Here is a 19702-nt window from a genome sequence, read left to right on the forward strand (position 1 = left end):
ATAATGAAGATATCAGCCTGTATTCTTGGAGTATACTGCATTAATCAGACTTGCAGGAATGATCACATGGTACTCTATCGCCTTTTCCTGTTAGCTGCTGCTTGTCAGCAGCTGGCTGAGCTGTAGGCTGCAGGCCAGTATCTGCATACCCTTTCTCCTCAGAATATTCCAAATATACTGTCTCGTCATTATGCATTTTGCTGCAGTTTGACAAACTAAATGGTCCTCTGCACGTTAAGAAGATTATTTTAAATTTCAGAGCATTTGTGTAGTTGCTAGGCCATGTATGCATTTGAAGAATTCAGGTAGGCTCTCTGTTTTATACATCAGTGTGCTTGGTTTTTGTTCTCACAAGGTTTTTGCTGTGTAATGTCAGTCAGCTCTACAGTTAGTTCTTCAATGTGCAGATATTTATTGTGTTTTATAATCTCTGCCCTGTGCATGGGGAGAAGTGCTTGGAGGGTTCGTTGCAGGTAACGGGAGTTTAACTGCATGATGAAGTGCAAAGCTGGGTAATTGATTATATCTTGCACAAATTTCATGGCCATGCAGCCAGAGACAGCGAGTGCAGGGCAGTTATAAATATAAACCAGAAACTGTTCTCTTTAAAAGGGTCTTTGCTATTTTTAGTTCTGGAGAATCTGACAGATGCTCCTTCAAGATAAAATACTGATGGTGATAGAGAAGAGAAAATTGATGCTTGGATTGTACATAGGATTATTTTTTATGCTGCTGCAGAGTATACATGTCTTTTTCATAACCTTGTAGCTGCAGAATTCCTTATGAATTATATTTAAAATAAGGATATTGTTTCATTTGTAGGGGTTGGTTTGTAGTTTGCAAACATTTGAACAACTGTGATTGTTAGAATATAAAATTAGCACTTTTTATTTGATATTGGTTCTGCTCAGTATTGCCTCTGCCCCCTCTTCTCCTCCATCCCCACCCCCAGTATAACTCCATCCTTATGCAAGTATTGAGGTCTATTAAAACCCCAACAGATATTTGAAGACACGAAACAGAATTTCTACCCTCACTAACAGACAATCATTTTCCTATGCAGTTTGGGACTTGAAAAAATTCTGGTCAGTAGTTGTGGGGTAGGGAGTGTCTCACTTTTTGTAAAAAATTTTTTGCTTAATGTGTTCAGTTGTTGTAACTTGTGTTATACAATTGTCCAGATAAAATGGTCACAATGTTGAAACAGCACTAGGCATCACTTTGTGATACATTTGTCTGCATATCATTATTATAATGTATCTTTAAAATATCTTTCTTTTTGAGTAAAAAAATGGATTGTTTGACTAAGTATGTAACTAGAGGAGATGATGGATTCTCTTTCTATACACAATGAGCATTCTTTATCAAATACCTTAAAATGAAACTTTCTACCCTCCGATTAGATATTTTTAACATTATTTCTGCCTTTTGTTAGGCAAATATATTGGCAATTTCCATTATTTTGTGACTTGCTGCTCAGTTCTGTGTGTGAGTGGTAGCAAAAGCAGTTACAGGACACCCCCACTCCCCAAAATGTTCTGATTCCAGATGCAAGGGCTGAGGAGATCCAGGCTGACTGTGTGTATTCCTCCTGTTGTGAAATGCAGCATGAATGCTGTCTGAGGGGAAAGATTTTACTGGAAGACTAGATAATGCTGTGTAACTGCTGTTGTCAGGGCTGTCAGGAGATGCTTGGAATCTTGACATTGCCAATTGTTGGCAGTAAATTAGGGTGCAAATGGGCCCCAAACTTACTGTGCCACTTACTGTACCCACAGAGTTGTTTGTATTTCTGCCAGTTTGTTGAGTCCTATTCTTAATTGGGTGAAAATCTCAATAAATCTACAATGAAGAAATTAAAAAAAAAAAGGATATTTTTAAAATTCTGCTTTTAAAGCCTTAGCTGTCTTTCAGTGGCTTTCCTAGACATCTTGGGCCAGAGAGACACCTAGTTTTATGGCAGGAATGGCCAAATGCTGATTACACGCCCATTAGGCTTATTAAATTATGTGTCATCCTCTCCTAGACTTGATTTGAAAATAGTATTAACATTTGATGTGCAGATTGCTAGACATTTTCTTTTAAATTTTGCACTGGTGGGGCTGGTGTTTCTGTATGGCAACATTTAAATGGCATTTATGTTATGAGGAATTTCCGTGGTGTTTTGTTGAGGTTGCATCTGCATGTTGATGCGTTTTTTTAATGGTATGACTATTCTTGTGCCTGTGGCTATTTTAGATTTTGATGGCATCAAAATAAATCTTGCAAGATAGAGATTGAAAAGAGGTTTAGTTGAGCAATGGGGTGGAAGCCTCCCTGCCATGGGCTCCTGGAAGCAAAGTGGCTGTAGCAGCAGAGGGCACTGCAGAGGGCACTCTGGCCCAAGGGCCCCAGCTCCAGGGTTGCCCCACTCTCTTCTAAAGGTCCTTGTCTTCCACGTGCACGAAACACAGGCTTGCACTCATCTCTCACCTTGGCTTTAACCTCAAGTGGATGCTCGTGTGTGTGTTGCAGCAGCAGGGCTGCTCCATCCTCCAGTGCACCAAAGGCCTTGAGCACCCAAGTGTCCCCAGGAGTGGGGATCCCATCAGTGCCTGCCCATGCACACCCATCCCATCCTGGGGATCCCAGCAGTGCCTGCCCATGCACACCCATCCCATCCTAGGGATCCCAGCAGTGCCTGCCCATGCACACCCATCCCATCCTGGGGATCCCAGCAGTGCCTGCCCATGCACACCCATCCCATCCTAGGGATCCCAGCAGTGCCTGCCCATGCACACCCATCCCATCCTAGGGATCCCAGCAGTGCCTGCCCATGCACACCCATCCCATCCTAGGGATCCCATCAGTGCCTGCTCATGCACACCCATCCCATCCTAGGGATCCCATCAGTGCCTGCCCATGCACACCCATCCTGGGGGGATCCCAGCAGTGCCTGCCCATGCACACCCATCCCATCCTAGGGATCCCAGCAGTGCCTGCCCATGCGCACCCATCCTGGGGGGATCCCATCAGTGCCTGCCCATGCACACCCATCCCATCCTGGGGGGATCCCAGCAGTGCCTGCTCATGCACACCCATCCCATCCTGGGGATCCCAGCAGTGCCTGCCCATGCACACCCATCCCATCCTGGGGGGATCCCAGCAGTGCCTGCCCATGCACACCCATCCTGGGGGCATCCCATCAGTGCCTGCTCATGCACACCCATCCTGCTGATCCCATCAGTGCCTGCTCATGCACACCCATCCTGGGGGGATCCCAGCAGTGCCTGCTCATGCACACCCATCCTGGGGATCCCATCAGTGCCTGCCCATGCACACCCATCCTGGGGGGATCCCAGCAGTGCCTGCTCATGCACACCCATCCTGCTGATCCCATCAGTGCCTGCCCATGCACACCCATCCTGGGGGGATCCCAGCAGTGCCTGCTCATGCACACCCATCCTGGGGGGATCCCATCAGTGCCTGCTCATGCACACCCATCCTGCTGATCCCATCAGTGCCTGCTCATGCATACCCAACCATGACATCTCTCTGTGTTACTCTGCTCTTTTTTTTCTGTTTCCACACTGGCCCTTTCAGACCTGCAGGACTCCCCAGCAGGGTGGTGCAGACGGTGGCACCCTGACCCTATGCCAAGAGGCATCCCTGCAATCAGGCCACTCAAGTTCCCCCCTGATTTCATTTTGATGCAGCCATCTTCACTTCCCTGGTGAAATGGTGCCAGGTTATTTTAATGGAGTGTTAAGCAGCTGCTGGGCCTGTCTGAAGAATTGTCTCATTTAAAGACTGTAAGTGACTCTGGTGTATTGTTTGTGAAAAACTTATTTGTAAAGCCCTTTGGGATGAAATCTTTCCTGTGTGGTTACTGGCTGGATAAAGAGAGACTTAAGCCTCTGAAAAATAGGGAGTAAATCCATAGAATAATCTCACAGCTTCTTGTATCAGCCAAGCTTGGTTTATCTTCCTCTTGGAAAGAACCTAATATCCCCTGAAAAACTTTGCTTTTAAAGCAGGGTTAATGGAGCTAAGCCTCTTCTCAGTCCATATGGGCTTCTGGTTTCTGTGAACTATGGGTTGGGCCCATTTTATTGCTGATTCCTGCACTGTCTTCATAAAACCCCAAAGCTCACATACATTTGGGCTATGATTGGAGGCAGGATTGTCCATAAGCCGTGCTTTTATGACCACACTGCTGTAAGATGACTTTGCACGTGAAGCCATCAGGAGGATGATGCACTAGGCCACGAGCAGCACTCCTCATTTGGTATCTTCCACCCAGATTTAGCTCTCTAGTGGCAGAACACAAATGCATTTTCTTTTCTTTTGTTGCTATGCCTTTATCTTTCTGGGATGTTACTTGGTATTCTTCGCAGTGAGCTGGTGTCTGTCTATTTCTGCTACACCGCCCACCACAGCATCGCAGTATTTTTAACTACATCTCCTATTCCCCCATCCAAAGAGCAAAACTGAGAATGCTACAGGAAGGAAGATGAGTCTCTCAAAAGAGAGAGCTGGCTCTGAACAGAGGAACTGAAACCCACCGATGAATAGAAAGCAGAGCTCAGAATGAACGTGGAGCATTTGGGTGCATGGAGAGCCTCTCACCTGCTGATCCCCAAAGCAACAGCAGCATTACAAGATGTCCTCTGGGAGCAGGTGATCCCTGATGGGGAGATGAAGGCACTGAGTTTATTGTGCCCACAAACATTTCATGGCTGAGTTTAGCTGCACAATTGGATCAGCGCACAGGAATTGTGATGTTTAAGCTGCATTTGCTGCTGCCAAGCAAAAAAACCTGAATACGCCAAATTAGTGAAGAATTTTGGTTTTAACATGATTCTGCAAAAGTGAATTCTGGTGGCAGGTGCCCATCAATTGCCTGGTCTGACTTTGAATGCAGTATTCTCCTCTCTCTGGTGACCAACAAAAGGACACAAGGAAATGGAGTGAAGCTGCATCAGGGGAAGTTCACACTGGACTTTAGGAAAACGTTCTTCACTGAGAGGGTGGTGGATTACTGGAACAGTTCCCCAGGGAAGTGGTCACAGCACCAAACCTGTCAGAGTTCAAGGAGTGCCTGGACAATGCTCTTAGTCATATGGTTTAGTTTTTGGTAGTCCTGCAAGGAGCAGGAAATTTGGCTCGGTGATACTTACGGTTCCCTTCTAACATGAGATATTCTATGATTCTGTAATTTCACTGCTGACAGTTTAGGTATCTCCAGGGTACCTTTAATAAATATGCCAGGTATATGGTATATTTAGGTATACCATATACGTCTTAGGTATATGGTATACCTAAATATACCATATACCTGGCATATTTATTAAAGAACTGTATAAAGGACAAGCATAAGCATTTTGTGAAGATGGATATTACAGTAAAAGGCATGTGACTTTTCCTTCCCCCTTCCCCAACAAGCAGTAAGATGATTTATCAAAGGGACAGAAGGCTGGTGCTATGAAGGGATGCAGGCCTGTCTCCAGTAGCTTTTCCTGCTGAGAATTCCTAAGAAGGAGGCCTTTTAAATAATCCAAATTTTCAGAAGTGACACTGAATAATGAAGTTTGAATATCCAAGCAGCTTTAGGAAGCTGTAGGTGAGGTGCCAGCTAGCATGGCTTCACTAAGGGTGAATTGTCCCTGACAAATACAGGAGCCTTCTGCAGCGAGGTTACAGTGTTGGTGGATAATGAAGAAGTGACTGTCATCATCTGCCTGGATTTGTGCCAAATGTTTGACACTGTCCTGCACAACACCCTTGACTCTAAACGGGAGGGACAACTGAGAGATGGACAACTCGAGGGTTGAGAAATTGGCTGGATGGTCACACTCAAAGAGCTGTGGTCAGCAGCTTGATGTGAGAGTGGACACCAGTGCTGAGTGATGTGTGGTGCTCCCAGGGGCCAGTGTTGGAATTGGCACTGTTCACACATTTGTTGGCAGCATGGACAGCGGGATTGAGCACACCCTCAGAGGGTTTGCCAGTGACACCAAGCTGTGTGGGGCAGACAGCACGCTGGAGAGAAGGGACCTTGACACACTTGAGAACTGGCTCCATGTGAACCTCATCAAGGTCAGCAAGGCCAAATGCAAGGTCCTGCACCTGGTTCAGGGCAATCCCAAGAATATGGAAGGTGTCCATGGCAGGGAGGTTGGAACTACATGATCTTTAAGGTCCCTTCCAACTGAAACCATTCTATGACTCTATGACAATAGAAAAGGATTCCTGTTCCTTTCTGCAAAAAATACGATACTATTGATGAGTAAGAAGCATCAGGAGAGTTGCCAAAAGAGTATTTCAAGTTGCTGCAGGTGTTGTAGAGGTGTAATGGGATTGCAGCACTACAGAGAAGTGGAACACATTGTTGTTCCAAGTTGGTGACTCTGACCTTCCAGATGGAGCAGCTAGTGAAAAACACACCAAATGGTGGAGTTAATCTTTTCTGACAAGAGGAGAAAAATGTGAGGAGTAATTGTTTCTGAGTTCAAAGGGTGTTAAATGAAAGGGAGAAAGCAGGTTTAAAAAGGAGAAAATTCAAGGATGGTATCTTGGCAGACCATAATTAGTTGCAGGATCTTCTGACCTGCATAGCTGAACTCTCCAATTGTATATCATGTTCAAAATATCCTGTAGGTGCTTAATAAAGAACCACAAATATGTGAGCCTGGAAGCTGCAGGCTGGCCAAGTCTCTGCCTGCTCAGTGCTTTCTCTGCAACAGAGTGTCCACCAGTGAGCCAGCTGCTCATGTTCCTCCCTTCTGTCCTCACATGGATGCACACAAATTCACAGAATCATGCAATGGTTTGGGCTGAAGGGACCTTAAAGACCAACTAGTTCCAACCCCCCAACCTCCCTCTAGACCCAAAAGAACTTCCAACCTGGCCTTGGGCACTTCCAGGGATGGGGCAGCCACAGCTTCTCTGGACAGCCTATGCCAGTGCCTCACTGCCCTCACAGCAAAGAATTTCTTCCTGATACCTGATCCAAACATCCCCTCTTTCAGTCTGAAGCCCTTCCCCCTTGTCCTGTCACTCCATTCCCTTGTAGAAAGACCCTCTCCCCGTTGCTTGCAGCCCCTTTAGGTTCTGGAAGGTGCTGTAAGGTTTCCCCAGAGACTTCTCAGGCTGAGCGGCCCCAATTCTCTCAGCCTGTCTTTGCAGGAGAGGTGCTCCAACTCTTGAATGATCTTCATGGCCTCCTCTGGATTATCCCAAGAGGCTGATGTCCTTCTTATGCTGGGAGCCTCAGAGCTGAACGTGAAACTTGCTGAAAACACATTGTTGAGACAGAAGTTTTTGATTATCTGCAGGAATTGGCAAGTCTAGTTGTTCAATATGCAAATGTGAATATTCCATATGATGCATCTCATCAGAGAAAATGCAGAAGCCTGGGTGGCGAATTATGGTCTCAATGAGATCTAGAATACCCTCTATGTAATCCTTTATCCTTCATTTTGTGACTGAGAGACTAATTATTTTTTTTTTCCAAAACAAACTTGCACTAAATTGAAAAAGGAGGAAAAGGAACTGGGTTTGCATTATTCTTTTGCTGAAGGTGATTGCCTCAAATCTGCTCTTTGATATTGGAAATTGATTTTAGATCCTTGGATTTTGGACAGTTGTTATTTATCCACACAAGGCATATACCCTGAGGAAATGTTGCTTCCTTAAACAGCAGATTGAATCAAATGTTTTTGCTGACATATTTTTCCCTGTGACAACTGACACTGCAGTTGCCACATATTTCAGTGGTTTAGCACAGAGACATTTGAAGAGAAGGAGAGAAATGCTTCTAAGAAAGTAATGTGAGAATGCTGTTGCTGGAAATGAAGATAAGCACGCACTATTCTCATAGTGGCTATGTTGAAATATTTCTACTGAAGAGGAAAATTGATAGAGACTCTTTGTTAGAGGTGGTGGAGTCAGGTTTGGTGAGATTTTAAGGGGCAAAAATTCTGATGCTTGGGCATATAATCTTATCCCAAATATAAATATGAAAGGAGACTTATCCTGAGATATTAATTGGATTGGAGGAGCTCCACTGTCTATGTAGGAGGTGATTTCCAGTCACAGTTAAATCAGAGTAAATTGTCTGTGGTGTGTGTATTTAGTGCCTTAAACTGGGGCAGTCTGTGGAAGAGTGTTCCCTTCTTTTCTCCTGTTGGACTGCAAACCCTACAGAGTCTCACTGGTGCCAAAGGCTTGGTTCAGCTACCTGAGGTCAGCAGTGCAATTCATTTCCAAACCCAAGGAATTTCCTCTCTGTTCCCTTTGCCTTCTAGGCATGATAACCTGTTTTTGCATTTTTGTCTTGTCTCTCTCATCTCCAAAACATGTTTATCCCCTTCTCCCTTTTTTTATCTCTCTCTCTCTCATCTCCAAAACATGTTTAGCCCCCCCCCCCCTTTTTTTTAACCAACCTTGTAATAATATTTACAAACAAGAAGTGTCTGCTGTTGTTTAATGAGGATCCAGACACACTTTTCAGAACTGAAGGTAGTTATCAAGGCACATGGAAATTGATGTCAATCTTTAAAATTAAGACAAACACAAGTACAGATGGCTGCTTCAAATAACAGAATTTATGATAATTTTTAAATCTACCTATGGGCATCCATTAGAGCAAGTCATTCTCAGTCCTGTGTTTTTTAAGCCTTAGTATGAAGTCTGTAAAGATTGGAAGCATTTCAGCTGAACTTTCATGGTAAAAAAGCTGCTGCCCACTGCTTCCTACCTACAGTGCCTGGTTCTTGGGGGTGGATGCTTGGTTTCAACATCCTGGTGTCTCCCAGAGATGCTCATTATCTCTGCCCCTGTCCATATTTTCAGCTACAGGACAGCATGGATGTCCAAATCCCCTCTTGCCTTTTCTTGTGCAACAAGGCCAAATGGATAAAATTGCTGGCCTTGTTATTTCTGCTATTCATAAGGTAGATACAGGATATGGGGGCTTCTTCCTATGATTCATTTTAATTCTTGTGGTGTAAAGCCTCAGACTAACTTCCCATTAAATTTGTCCATGGGAGGGAAAGAGACAGGGAAAAGAACAGGCTAAAAAGAAACAAAAGGAGAAAAAGACAGGCAAAAATTTAGGGAAAGAGATGATTGAAAGTTTTTTTTTCAGACTGAAGGAGGGTTTTAAATCAAAAGGCTCATTCTTTCTTCAGACTCTAAAAATTTTTATAATAAAAGAAGTATTCCTGCCAGCTTTGCCTCCACACTGTCTTTGCTTCATGAGACAGCACTTTTTGATGCCATTTCATGTAGTCAACACTGTTCTGCCCAGCCATCATAGCTAAGCTGCTGTTTGCCAAGGAACTGTTTCTTATAAAGTGATGTTAAAATGGAAGTAACAGATAAGACTGTTTTGGACATGCATTGCAAATTATTTGAGATCAAAGTCACATTCTTGTTTCAATTGGGGAATGGAAATCTAAGAACCGTATTTCAAAAATGAAGAAAAATGCATTTTACACGGATCAGATTTTCACAAGAGCATGTATTGGCTCTGATTATTGCAGGGAGGAGGACCAGCTGGATGCTATTTATGTAGAAAATTGGCCTTTGTCTTTAAGGGCTCACGTAGATGTGGAGTGTTTGAATTATTTGAAAGTTTCTGTTTGTTTTTCAGTGATGAAGAGTGTGGAAAATGTGATTCTAAGTTTGCCTGTGTGTATTGCAGAATGAGGGCAGCAGGCATTTTGGCCCTAACGCTGCTGTATGGTGCAGCTGGACTGGTCCTGTTATGGTACTGGGACAATTTTGTTGCAAAAGAAGCAGCAAAGGATTTAGGAGTCCTAAGTACTACTAATATAAAGGATGGGGGAAAACCCACCACCACCACTTTTGGATAATGATCAATCTCAGAGCTTGAGGATGAGACTTCAAAGACTGTACTGGCTTGTTAGGCAAGATTATTAGTACTAATAAGAGGTAATGCACTCATGTCAGTAGCTCCCCTATGGTAATTTTTAACTACTCCATATAACCAATGGCATTTTCAAAGCCCACTCAGACAGCACAAGCTCATTAAACAAAGATAGGCATTTATTTAAACTATTTATAAAGTTCAGTGTGTAAAGGAGAAGAAAGAAAATGTGTTATTAAAGAAGAAGGTGAAAATGAAGTACCCACAGGGTACAGCCTATGTAAGATATCTCTGTAATTTGACATGAAAACGATGTCTGATTTACTGCAGAAAATCCTCACATTGCTGGCCAAGATGTAACAATATCCTGCTTTTGAAGGTCGAAGTAAGAGAAAAATCAATCCTGAAATACAATGTGATTTCCTAGCATCAAGCCTTAGGAAGTGGAGGGGTTTGTTCAGAGGGACACAGTACACTTGGCATCACCTCAGCTCCCAGAACTGCAGTTCTGCTCCTTTCAGATACAGTCTTCCCTCCCAGAAAGGGTCACATCTGTGCCTGCAAGTGCCCAGGCATTGGCTGTGGGTGTGAGCTCAGTCCCTGCAGCTTCCCACGTTCCTCCTGAGCTCCAGGCCCACTTGTGTGCTCTGGGTCTGCATCAGGATAACCTTGACTGCCAAATACTGGGGATTTCAGCTGGCTGCTCTTGTGTGTGGGTGGGGGAAAGCAAGGGCTCAGACACGGACTGGTTTTCCCTGTAGATGCAGAATTTGGCTCTTGAGGTCTGGAATGTGTTTTCCTTTGCTTTTTTGGTTTATTCTGTCTGAAGTATTTGAGGTTGGTCTGTCTGGCCTGGCAAGGCTGAGGAGGAGAGCCTGAGCTCTGCCTTGGTGTCACACACAGGGATTGACACCTTTGGGGTTCCACCAAACTCCAGGAGCCTGATACCATCTTACTTCTTGGGGCTTCAGCCCATCATCTTCCCCAGCATGTGTTGTGATCCAAGTACAGCACTCAGCTGGCCATGCTTCACCAAATTAAAGTTTCTGGTGGTTTTTCAGAATTTCTGAGATTTTCAAATCTTCAAATACAAATTGCAATTTGCATGCTTGTAAATTAAACATGTTTAAATTAAAACAACTAATCTACAAACTGCTGCATCTTGTAGTTGTTTCTCTGTACTCCAAAAGGATGATACCAAGCCTTTTGGTGGGTACCATGAATAGGAAGTTGAATTTTAAGAATGCATTTTGAGACATATATCCTGATTTTATAGAGTCCATCTGGGAGAGGAGCTTTTGAGAAAATCCAATGCAAGAGAAGCAAAACCATGCCATCATGTTTCTACATAAGAAAAATGCACTGTACTGCAGATTTGCACTTGTGGTTTAAGGTGATGATGAGCAGAAAGCATATTTCCAGGGCTTTCTTTGTGAGCAGATTACTTAAACCCAGATTCCTTCAGATGTCTGAGCTCAGTCATGGAAGCATTAAGAAAAAGAGTTAGCAACTTGACTAAGACTGCTCACTGAAACCTTTATTAAACTTTAAAGAAGGCAATGAAGCAAGGACTAGATGTAGATGGGTGTGGAAAATAGCTGTGGGGACAGGTGTTGCTTGTCAGTTTGAGTTTGACTCCGACGTTCGAGCGAGCCAAGGCAAGCGGGGACAGAGCTGGAGGGGAAGTGGGGCAGTGCAGGTGCACTGAGGTAGCTGGAACAGCACCTCTCACTGCAATCCCCAGAAATGCACATCCAGGGAAGCCATCCCTCCAGGAACTTGGGCTGGAGGAGTCAGCTGGGTTTCCTTAGCTGGTGTCCAGCATGCAGACTCTAGTCTGAAGTCCCAAATCACTGTAAATTCAAGAGGAGAGAGGGCAGTTGTGCTCTAGAGCTGAGGATTTTTCTTTAATGCTGGGATTTAGTGCAGATGCTGCCATGGGGGGCTGTCCCCACACCAGTTGTTAAAGGCAGAGAAATTGAGGTACAGAGTGTCCTAAATCCTGGGAGTGGCACTGATGAGTGAGATCCAAGCCCTGCTCTATGGCTCTCCCTTGTCCAAGGATGCCTTCCCTCTGAAACATTTCTGTATGTGTATATATGTACATAAACACACCGAGATAGTTTTGTGTGTGTGTTTCTATTTGTTCTGTAAATGAAAGTCTGTATTATGTGAGCAATTTCCTTGAAATTTCCCTGCTGGGGTTGTGAGCACAGAGGATGGAGGCAATGACACTGTTTTGATTTCTAGCCCAAATTACTGTGTACAGTGATTCAAGTGTGGCTTCTAGACAGGACTTATTTATATCTGTCCATTAGATTTGGGAAAAGGCTGCATGTTTATTTACACTACTGCAATTCAAATCTATTTGTCTGCTACACTTAATGACAGAATGTGTGGGCTTTTATATATATGGAGAGATCTATTTATATATAGACATATTTAGGCAGAAAGCAAAGAATGATTTTTTTCATTAGTACATGATTTTAACAGGCAATACAAAAAGGGAATTTGGTGATAAACCTTCAAAGTGTCAGATCAGAAGATACAAATCCCAGAGAAATAGGCATGGGAATATGACCAAGAAGGACTGTTCAAAGAAAAGCACATGAAAATTAATAACAACTGTTTTAAAGGTAAATAACAGAAAAATGCTGTCTTTGTACCGGTAATCACAATAGTGTTCATATAATAGTTAATAGTATCACTGTTTTGATGAGGAGCCCAGAAATCCCAGAACACTTTAGAGATGTTCATCAAGTAACTCAGCATTCTGGCAGAGATGTTAAAATTTGCTGTTTGTAGGAAAAGTAAGGTTAAATAAAATGCCAGAGGTCAGATTCCAGATTAGATGTGGTGCTGGGAATAGAGAACAGGCTCAGACCCTTTCAACCCATGGGCTTAATTCAAATGTTTGGAATGGAAAGACCTTGCCATGTTGGGAATTCACATTTGAGATCACTCTTCAGAAAGCTGGTTGTCTTCTACTTTTGTCTTTTTTCTGCAGTGGAAATTAGTCCCACTTTCAGCCATGAGAGGATTAGTAGTGCTGTGGATGCAGTTGTGCAGATGTCTGGGATAAGCTTCATTTCTCCTAACTCTGAATGTCTCCATCCACCTCCCTGTGGGCTCCTTGTGTAATCAATGGAGAGAAAAAACTGCTGCTAATGTGATTCATCTGACCTGTTTTAGCCACCTACTTTAGGAGTAGATGAAGCATGCTCTAGAAACACTTTTATTTCTTCTGATTTTAAGGGAGTCCAAATGAAGAACTGACCCTTAGAGGTTGTCTGGACTGGACAAGGTGAAGCAGAACTCTGAACTGAGTGTAAGAGGCTCTTAATATTTTGTCTGGCTCAAACTGTAGCTTACCTTTAGGAGTTTATCTTTTTTTTATACTGGGGTTTTGCATGTGTCACTTTTCAGTTTTTCTGCTTTACTTCATCTTCTGGCCCATGTTTTAATGTCCATTAGATTTAACTGCAGTTTTGGAGTACAGACACGGGAATCACCCAGGTACTGTCTTATTGACTTGGGTGAGACCACAGCTTTGAATTTGGTTTAGTGCTTGAATGCATTTCTTTATTGCAGGAAATGGAGCAAATAAGCTCCCTTGTAAAACATGATGTTAGTCAAGACAGAACTTGACTTCTAATTGGGGTACAAGCACCTCTTCCAACAAGATCACCTACTGCCCTCTTATAGGGAGAATTTTAGGGGTTCAGTTCATTGTTATCCTGATTCTTACCGCATCCCCCGGGATGTCCTTTTTCTTTCAGTTTACTTTAAATTCTCCTGGAAATATATTTGGAATGCAGTGCCTGTGATGCTTACACAGTCATCTGAATACCACTTCTACAGGGGTACCCAAAGCACTACTGCATCAGTATTCTTAGGTTAATGTGCTCCTGTGTATCCATCTAGGCTATCTACAAAATCCCTCTCTCTGTGTTAAGTTGTATGATGTGCCCTGTGATTTTGTTGTGCTTTGACTTGATAATGTAAATGTAATAGCACCCAAACCACTGAAATTCCGTGCTGTCATGAAGCTTTCCAAGGGAAAGATGTATTTAAAAGTCCAAAGAGCTACATGTTCCTGGACAGTAAAACCCATCCAGATGAGGAAAACTGAGAATAGCTTCAGGTTCTACTTATGTTCCCTTTGGGGTGCTGGAGAAGCTGTGGAGAGAATTGCAGGGGATTTCAAAAAGTTCCTGATGTACTGAACACCTGAAACACAAAAGTGGATATGTCAACGTGTATCTGATCTTCTTCTGGTCTGTGACTTACACTGACAGTGTGTAACTTTTGTTATCTCATTTGTGTGTTACTGTCTTTATGCTTTGAATCAATTAGCTAATGAAGCTGGGATAGCTGACATTTGCCTTGTTTTTATGAAGTGCTTTGTTTTAAATGTCATCCTAGACCATCCTGGTTTCACTGGTGCAGTAGTTTACAAACACTAAAAAGGAAATTCCCTTCAAGAAATAATCCCTGTGCTCCTGTTTACATGATTTTGTCAAAGCCTCAAACTGTTGTGCATTTTGTAGATTAGCTGAGGATGTTCTCCATGCAGTACTACTTTATTCCTGCACTGGACCTGGCTTAGAATTAATTTACCATTGAAATAACAAGAAATAAGGATGGACCTTAAACATGGTTCATGCTTTCTGAAAACTTGGGCAGATGTGCCCATTGTTTCCAATTTTAAATCCTTTGTCACCAAAGTCAAGGATAACTGATGACTTTTTGTTTTAAAAGCTGAGCTCTGGGACAAGAAATCCCATATCCCTTCTTACACCTGACTAAGCTTTTGCATCTCACTACTCTGAGAGATACTGCTGTGCTCTGAAAAGTGCCCATGAATGTCCTGAGCTAACAGTTATTCCAACCAAGCCTATGTTGAACTAAAGGCTACAATCATGTACATGGCCCAGGAACTGATCTCTTCTTCCCTGGTGTTGCCAGCTGCAGAGTGACTGAACCTGTGGGTTTCCTGGGCTATGCTTCTAAATGTCTTAGCAAATATTAAGCAGATGAATATATAAATAATGTTAAATCTTCCAGTGATAACATCTTTATTGCAATTATAAGGTGGCAGTTGCTGTTCCTTTAGTAAGAGGGGTTTTAGTTTTTTGTTTAACTTGGCAGTGAATTGATAATTCTCTTCTTGCCAACTGTGCCACATAAGACAATGAACTTCACAGTGAAATCTGACTATAATAAAACACATAATCTGTTTCACTTAGTTTTAAAGAAGGCAGTTGTTTAAAGCAGCTGGTGAAGTACACAGATGTTCTGGTTGAGGGCAATCCAATATTAAAATGGCATGATGTGGCAACAAACTTGCATTTGAAAACGAATGGCTGACAAAAGAAATATTTAGTTAAGCCTACCCTTAATTATAGTGGAAGATATTTTTCATCTGGAAGCATGTGTTCAAAAGGTGCTGAACACCCAAGCCTTCTTTGTGCAGAAAATGCTGTGTTGCAGTTCCTTAAGACAGAAAATACATTCACTGATTTGCTGGACTCAGTTCCACTCTGTGAGTTTGCTGCCTGAGTCTGCAAGTGAAATGACAGTGGCTGTGCAAAGAGGCTTCACTCATTTACAGACACAAGTGCTGTGAAGCCATATAAGAAAGGAAAGCCAAAGGTAAGATGCTTGTGCCAGGGTCCTGCTCCTCTACAGGAACCAGCAGAGTTGAATTTTTAAGCTGGGATGGAGAGCAGCTGCCTCAGTGAGTTTCCTTGTGGAGGCATTTTGATCATAATATTTTACTCATCTTTGTGAATGCCTGCCCAGTGAAGCATGGAAGTGTTGGGCTTTCTCTCCCCGCTGCAGAGGAGGAGGTCAACTTATGCAATTTCCTTGCATTTCATTTCTTTGAATTTGCACAGCTGCCCTCTCAGGACTGCAAAGTCCCTGGCCCTAGGGCCTGCCAGTTTTGGAAGCTTCTAGATGTCAGGTCTAATCTCAGTTTTCATTTTAAAAAATACAAAGTTCCTTGACTTTTTGCTTGCAGAGAAAATGGAGCTATTCCCAGTCAGTCAAATCTTGGTGCCATTATATTTCTGGGTATAAGGTGGGAGACAGAATGAGATGTGACTATTTCATTTTCCTGCAATAAAATGAGGCATGGTGCCTTCAATTACACCAATTAAATCAATTACATACTAACTTTCCTCATTATCACAAGGCCTCTGCTTTACACAGGCCTGTTCTCTAGTGTAGCCTCCAGCATCAGAAGCTCTTCACAGCCCACCCTGGCCAGGCAAAGACCAGGGCAGTTCTTTATTGCCTGGTTCCTGAGGTGGGAGTTCATCACAGAAGACACCCAAAAGCCTGAGGGGAGAGAGAGGATCAGATATTTTCTCATTCCCTCTCCTGTCTGCCCACTTTGAAGCCATTACTTAAATAAAGCTGCAGGAATCTAGCCTGGAATAGAAGGTAGGTAGGTAAGTGATATCAAAACTTTAGTCTATGACTGAAAGTACATTTTGTATCCTTCCCTTAGCTGCTCCAACTGCCAGTTCACCAGTTTTAGCCCCAGGGTTGTAATTTCTGCCTCCCTTCTCTGCCCATCAGCTCTCTGTCATTGACTTAGTGTTAGTCAGACCTGCAGCTCTCAGGGGGCTGGCAGTGGTTGCCTGTGGATCAGTAGGCTGCTGTCTGATGCTTCTGGCAGCAGGGGTGGTGCAGAGACTGTGAAGCTCCCCTGGTCAGATAGCACCTGACCAAGCTGAACCTTTTGTCTGTGTTGGCATGATACCAGTTCATTAGTGCCATGATAATGATGGCTGAGTTGTACTCACAGAACTGGAAGTCACATTTCTTGTTTGCAGGAAGGGAGTGGTGTTTGTCCTTCTGCCATCCTTGTCAGTGAAACAATTTGTCTTTCCTGTACCAACATGCGTCACCCAGTGCCGTGTTGATTAACTGCTTACATTTTCTGGAATTCATCCTCACAGGGACCTCCTGTGTCTCAGAGTGCTGGAACCCTGCTGCCTGCTTGCATGGTCTTGGAGGCACTGATAAGAAGAGCCTTGTTCTGGCAGTGTTGTGTCTCCCCAGCCTTTAGAGGTCATGAGGGATGTGTGGCATGCAGGAGCTCTTCCTTGAGCTGGGAGGATGAAGGTAGAAAGTATTGAGCTCAGCAGCTTCACCATTTCAGTGCAGAGCACTGTCAGATTTATTCTTATTCCCACCACTGTTACAGAGACCCAGAGTTAGGATGGGCTTCAGAAAGAGGATGGTGGGATGTGGTGGATGGATTGGGAGCAGGGCCTGGGAAGATCTGGGTTTCTTCCTAGGCTTGTGCTAACACTGGGGTGTCTTGGGCAAAAAGATTCCCTGTCTAAAAAATGGGGATAGGTAGACTCCTGGAATATAAACCTACTAAGGTTGCAACACTCTTCTTTTGGAAACAGCTTCTACTCAGGTGTTTTCCTTTTCAATGACCCCTCCTGGACAAAGTTATATTTGTATTTCCATGTCACACTGTTTTATAATGTGACTTCCCAGGCTGTGGCAGGAGGTGAGGATATATAGGCTTTAACACATTCATTCAGATTTAACTACCTTTTCAGGAAAATATTTAGAAGTACCTTCTCCACATAAGAGGTTTTCTATTGCTGAAAATGAATGTGCTGCCTTGGGGCAAATGCAGTATCTTCTTATTACTCATAACATGGTTACTTTAAATCTCCTGCCTTTATTGAGAAAATTATCATCCTTGCTGAGGATCCCTTGCTGAGGATCCCTCCATTAGTCTCTCAGGAAGGCGCTTAGTAGAGATGTGGATGAGTCATGTGAAACCTTGTGTCTCTTAGTGCATGTTTGCAAACCTAATTTTAGTCAGTCTACTCCATTCCACTCTGCCAAAATTAGATAACATTGTTACAGCTATGCAAGTGTTTAAATCAAAAAGATTCTCCTGATAAATATAATTAGGAAAAACCATTCTCTTTAGCTGTATTGAGCTGTATTCAGTCATGGATCACAAATACATCCATCTTTTTTTTCCCCTTTTTTTCCTACAAAGTACCTAAATTTTGGGTTCTAAGACTGCTCTCAGACCCACTGGCTTCAGCAGGCTTTGTGTCACATCCTTAACTATCACACATTCCAATGCGTGCCTGACATTTCCTGTGCATCTTTGTGCTTGAATGTGATTGTTACCACTACAGTGTTCTGCCTGCAAATGCCCTCCTGAGGCACAGCAGCAGTTTAAATAAAGATTTCTTGACCTGCCTGGAAATTGTCCTGTTCACTGTTAATTTTTGTGATTTCACACTCCATCCACTGGATTTGTATTTGAGCCCCTCTCAGCAGTGAATCTCACCCTTTTGCCCTTAGGAAGCAGGGGATCTGACAGAGAGGTGTTTTTATGGTCACAAACTGAAGTCAACAGGGATTGGGACAGGATCGGAACCTGATACGAAATATCAACAGAACACATCCAAAAAGGAAGAAGGAAACTGATAGTGTTTGTAAATTGACTCTTAATTGCTACATCTGATGCCATTGCAACAGGCTTTTAGCAGCATTTGTTACTTCTGATTAGATTTGTTAGATGTACTCGATGACAACAGTCTATTTAAACATCCATTTATACTCTTGCTCTACAGTGTTTGGAGTCCTGTGGGTATTAAATTTGGAATTGTGGGGACACACAAGAAGCCTTTCCTCTTTCTTCCCTGATACTTTTGTTCTGATTTCGCAGCCATGGCACTTTGCTCCTGGGATCTCTTTGGCTTTTTGGCTAAAGAGGACCAGACATGGAATCTCTGGACTTGTGTTTCTCTCCAATTGCTTATGTTGGAGGAATGAAGTTAAGTCACAAAATCTTCTTTGCAAGGTGGATTTCTTGCCCCTTCCCTTTCCTCCCAAACACATCATCTGTCTGCCAGCAGGGGTTATCTCAGAGAGAGGTGGCCTGCCTGTGGAAGAGGTGGCTAACTCCAAACCAAGTGAGTGAATGCAGTGGTTAAAGAGAAGAACAAGGGCTGGCCTGTCCCCTTGTGTGCAGCCTGCACGGGGAACAAGTGACTCATGCCCTGGACAGCATGTTACAGGCTTCTCACAGCTTGGGATCCCACAGTTGCAGCTGATGTGTGACCAGTCATCCAGCATGGCTGGAGTGTGGGGCTGTGGAGCAGGAAAAATGCTGGGATGTGGTCCAGAAGGAGACTACTGCACTGGAAAATGTCCTAAAAATGTATCATTTTTAGCAAGATCTTAAAGCCCAGGAGCATCATCTTATCTCACAGTCAGGAGTGAATGTGGGATTTTATCCTCTGGGATAAAAAGGGGCTGGGGAGGGGAGATTGAAATGTCTCCATCTTGGCCTTATTGATCCTTCAGACTTCTCTTATCCTGTGGGTTTTTCCCTTTCCTTCTGCTGCCAGTGTCCTGCTATGTGCTGAGGGAGGGCAGGGCCCTTGCTTGCATTGCACCTGTTTTCTGGGTAAACAGATTCACTGCTGTTCACAGCAGCCCACCAGCTCCTCAGCCTGCTGCAGTTCCATTTGAATAAACAAAGCATATTTTCAGTGGTGTGCAATGCTTGGCCATGGTAGCAGAGAGCCCTAGCAGGTGTCTTGAAGGCCTCTAGAGATAAAACAACAATCCCCAAGCAGAACATGCAGTGGGCTGGCTGCTTAGCTAATGGAAGCTGGCCAGCCTCCACTGGATTTCACCCAGGACAACTAGATTAACACACCACCAAAAAAACCCCACTTGTTTTCTTTCTAACCAGCAATGTCCCTTCTCTTCTGTCTCTCAGCAATCTGTCTCCTCATCTTTCCCCAACTTTCTTTTTCTGAT

The 19702-nt window shown here is 43.5% G+C and overlaps 1 protein-coding gene across 6 annotated transcripts in view; it reads left to right on the forward strand.

Moving 5' to 3' along the window:
* EVL (Enah/Vasp-like) overlaps window positions 1–19702 on the forward strand; it is a 147450-nt gene that overhangs the window by 26658 nt on the left and 101090 nt on the right. For 2 of the 6 annotated variants that reach the window (XM_036384055.2, XM_054515202.1), the window contains exon 1: window positions 118–305. The exons of 2 other annotated variants lie outside the window; for them this stretch is intronic. In XM_036384055.2, coding sequence (XP_036239948.1) covers window positions 283–305 — 23 coding nt within the window. In that variant the 5' untranslated portion in view covers window positions 118–282. Of the gene's footprint in view, window positions 1–115; window positions 306–19702 lie in introns of those variants that run through there. 2 more of the 6 variants (XM_054515201.1, XM_036384058.2) reach the window with 2 other exon arrangements.

The sequence above is a fragment of the Molothrus ater genome, chromosome 6 (assembly GCF_012460135.2).
Source record: "Molothrus ater isolate BHLD 08-10-18 breed brown headed cowbird chromosome 6, BPBGC_Mater_1.1, whole genome shotgun sequence".
In the NCBI taxonomy this organism is placed as follows: Eukaryota; Metazoa; Chordata; class Aves; order Passeriformes; family Icteridae; genus Molothrus; species Molothrus ater.